A 3,892-nucleotide genomic window follows, 5' to 3' on the forward strand; every position below is an offset into this window, starting at 1 on the left:
ACACACACACACACACACACACACACACACACACACACACACACACATGCACACACAAACAAACACACACATATATATTATATACTGTTTCAAGAGTGTATATACATGCAAACTTATATACATACACGTTACACAGCTGGGGTTTACAAGGTTTGCAATAGGCTCATTATAATTAACATACATACACACACTGATTGATATGGGGCATGCTTCCCAACTATATGGTTTAAGGTTCAGTCCCACAGTATGGCACCTTGGCCAAGTGTCTTCTACAAAAACCTCAGGCCGACCAAAGCCATGCTAGTGGATTTGGTAGATGGAAACTGAAACTTGTAATGTGTGTATGTGGGTCTACCTGTCTTCACATCATGAGATAGTTGTAAGCAAGTGTCACTGTTATACAACCGGCGTTCTTCATTTCCAATATTCTGTGAAAACATTTCTGTCCATAGGGAAATATTGCCTTGCTTGGAAACAGATGAAGATTGGCAACAAGAAGGGCATCTAACTGTAGGAGAAAAAAATCTACCTCAACAAATTTCATCTGACTCATGCAAGCATGGGAAAGTGGATGTTAAATGATGGTGATGGTGATTACGTGTGTGTGTGTGTGTGTGTGTATTCATTTGTTTGTTTTATGCTTTTCTATGCTTGAATAGGTTGGACGACTGCTTGAGGCAGCATTTTATGACTAGATGCACTTACTGTTGCCAATTTTTCATGTAAGGGATTTTTTTTATTCTGGTAAATTTTGAATGTACAGTGCGAGAGGATGTAGCATTCAGACTAAACCTGAGACCATGTGGTTATGAAGGAAACTTCTTAACTGCTCAGCCATGCTTGTGCACAGCTTCCATCAACAAATTCTACATACATGCTCTTAGTCAGCCTGAAGTTAGTACATATATGCAATGTATGTCTTGTGTGTGCGCACATGCGCATGTGTGTGTAGATACAATTTTTCCATCATGTTGAACCATTAATCCCTACACATTTTTTTTCGTTCTCTCTCGAATTTGTTTCCTCTCAATTATTTCTGTTGTACGCTCGAAATGTCAAAGACTTTTCAATTCTTCCTGAGCGTCAAACTAATACACCTGCTTGTTGTTCCTTCACCTGTCTTCATTGTTTGTTTTCTGTAAATTTGAACTATGTATGCGCATGCACATGCATGCACGCACACACGCATACGTATACTTAAATCTGTATTTCAGAAAGGATACTCACCCCTTCACCCATCATTGTATAGGTTTTCCCGGTACTTGTTTGCCCATAGGCAAACATACAGGCATTGTAGCCATCAAATGCAGCCTCCAGCACCTCTGTGCCCAGATCTTGAAACACCTGAATTGAAAAAATAGATTTTGTTTTAGGAAATCAGAAAATGTAATGATTCTATCACCATTACTACACATACACACACTATATATAGACATAAATTGTAGCCACTAAATAATTCCCTCTTTCTAGTGCTTCTGTTCACTAGAGCATGCGATTTTCAAACCGAAGAATCCAAGATACTATTCAAGCAAAGGAGAATATGCTTAACTCTTTAGCATTTAAACTGGCCATATCCAGCCAAAATAATCTACCTGTATTATCTTCAAATTGGCCAGATCTGGCCTCTTACACTTACCCTACAAATATACTTACCCTAAAAATAAACAATCAGTCATATCATTGAAAACTCAAAGCTACAAGGTAATGCATGTTCATTTTATATCAATGTGAATGAATATGCATTATGCTTGACAGAAATCTGAAAGAGTTAAAGACAGCATTGGTTGAAAAACAGAAGTCATGTCTGCTGGGTTTGTTAGTAATAAAACAGTCAGAAGATTAAGCAGAATTAGAGGCATTGGTTTTGATTTTTACTGTGATAAATAACTGAAACCCAAAGAAACTAAATGGCATCTTTCAGGTCACTGACGGAGCATTTACACGGTCACTCAGCATAGAAGAAATAGCCACTGCACTTTCTTTAAAATACACCCTACCATCTTAAAATGTGAAGGGCACATTAGATGATATAGTCCTAGATGCACTGAAAGAAAGACAAAGAGGAAGAATGGTGATGGTTGAAACACCTTTCATCATAAGTCTACGCAAATGGGGTGGGGGTTCAATAACAGTAACAACAAACAGATACTGTTAATTAATAGACCATTCATTATCTTGGTAACAACTTTTCCCAGTGATTGAACCATTATCCTTGTTGATTCCCTTATTACAACCTTCCAAGATAAGATCATCTGTACCAATATCTATATTCTTCACATACATCTATGTGTAAATAATTTTTGTTTGGCTGAGATCAGGATTCATAAAACTACGCTGAATTTGGTAGACTTGGAAAGTCTTTCATGCTTCTTAGATATTTAGGAGGAAACTAACAAATTTCTAAAACAAACACTTTCTCTCCATGTGCATTCCCTACCTGGCGCATGAGCACATGTGTGCGTGTGTCCTGATTCAGTATGGTTATTGTATCATCAAACCTCTCTACTTTTTTTAAAGCATTCTGTCTTCTATTTTATCCAAGACTATTTTGAATGAGTCAAGCAACCATACTGAAGCTCTCTCATTGCTTCAAATGCAAATATGTATTTGGGTTGGCTGATGTGTGTGTGTGTGTGTGGGGGGTCATGGCTAGTGCTGGTGCCATGTAAAAATCACCCAGTACACTCTGTAAAGTGGTTAGCATTAGGAAGGGCATCAAGTTGTAGAAACCAAGCCGAAACAGATGACTGGAGGCTGGTACAGCTCTGCAGTTTGCCAGTCCCAGTCAAATCGTCTAACCTATGCCAGCATGGAAAATGGATGTAAAGTGATGATGATGCTGATGATGATATGTGTTAGTGTGTGTGTGTGTGTGTGTGTGTGTGTGTGTGTGTGTGTGTGTGTGTGTGTGTACAATATGGTTATCAAAATGTCCCTGGACTAGTTCTGTAGCATGCCAACAGATGGCAGCACTCAGTCGTATGCACAGTGAGAGCTACCAGTGACATTCATGAGGCAGTGTACTGAGTGACATCACTGTGTTTACTTCACAAGTTATGAAATTTGTGTTTTTGTGATCACGTGTATGCTGTAGTCTGTGATTTTGTTATGGACAGGAACAAAGAGCCAGCATGAAATTTTGTGCTGAACTTGGGAAGTTTGCTGAAGAGACATTGAGTGCGTTTCAGCAAGGAATTGGGTCGTATGCAATGTTTCTGGTGGCACAAAAGTGAAAGAATGTCCCTGGAAGATGATGAGCAATCTGGAAGACCTGTTACTGTGACATTATGAAGTATTTGAGGGAGGACATTCAGCAAAAGTGACTGGATCTGTGGAGCATGAACAATTGGATTCTTCACTGAGCTCTCTTCACTTGTGAGTTTCTTGCCAAAAACAACATGGTATTGCTTCTGCACCCACCCTATTCACCAGATTTAGCACCTGCAGACGTCCATCCTTTCCCCAAGATGAAAATGCAGCTCAAAGGTTGCCGTTTTAACACTGTTGTCAAGATCCAGAGTGAATCACAGAAGGTCCTCGACTTGCTTACAGTAAACAACTTCCAGGCTGGATTCCAGAAGTGACAGGAATGCTGGGATTGGTGTATTGCTGTGCAAGGTGACTATTTCGAAGGAGATGATGCTAAAACTTAGGTGAATAAGTTGTATTTTATTTCAATAAAATACAACTTATTCAACTAGTCTGGGAACCTTTTGATACCACCTCACACACACACACAGAGTTGGAGAGAGAAATACTTTGTAGCTACTGTAAAGTTTATTATTCACTCACTGGAAGATGAAGCTTCAATCTGTCACAGCTATGTTGAAGTTTCACATTTGGATGGCTATATATATATATATATATACATATATATATATATATATATATA

At 38.7% G+C, this 3,892-nt stretch overlaps 1 protein-coding gene across 4 annotated transcripts in view; it reads right to left on the reverse strand.

The window, feature by feature from the left end:
* Positions 1-3,892, reverse strand: part of LOC106874278 (uncharacterized) — a 162,890-nt gene that overhangs the window by 72,381 nt on the left and 86,617 nt on the right. For all 4 annotated transcript variants that reach the window (XR_001409985.2, XM_014921953.2, XM_014921952.2 and 1 more), the window contains exon 4: positions 1,228-1,344. Coding sequence is in view for 3 of the 4 variants with exons in the window: in XM_014921953.2 (XP_014777439.1) it covers positions 1,228-1,344 (117 nt within the window). In the remaining variant the exon portion in view is untranslated. The remainder of the gene's footprint in view (positions 1-1,227; positions 1,345-3,892) is intronic.

This window comes from Octopus bimaculoides, chromosome 20 (assembly GCF_001194135.2).
Source record: "Octopus bimaculoides isolate UCB-OBI-ISO-001 chromosome 20, ASM119413v2, whole genome shotgun sequence".
Taxonomy (NCBI): Eukaryota; Metazoa; Mollusca; class Cephalopoda; order Octopoda; family Octopodidae; genus Octopus; species Octopus bimaculoides.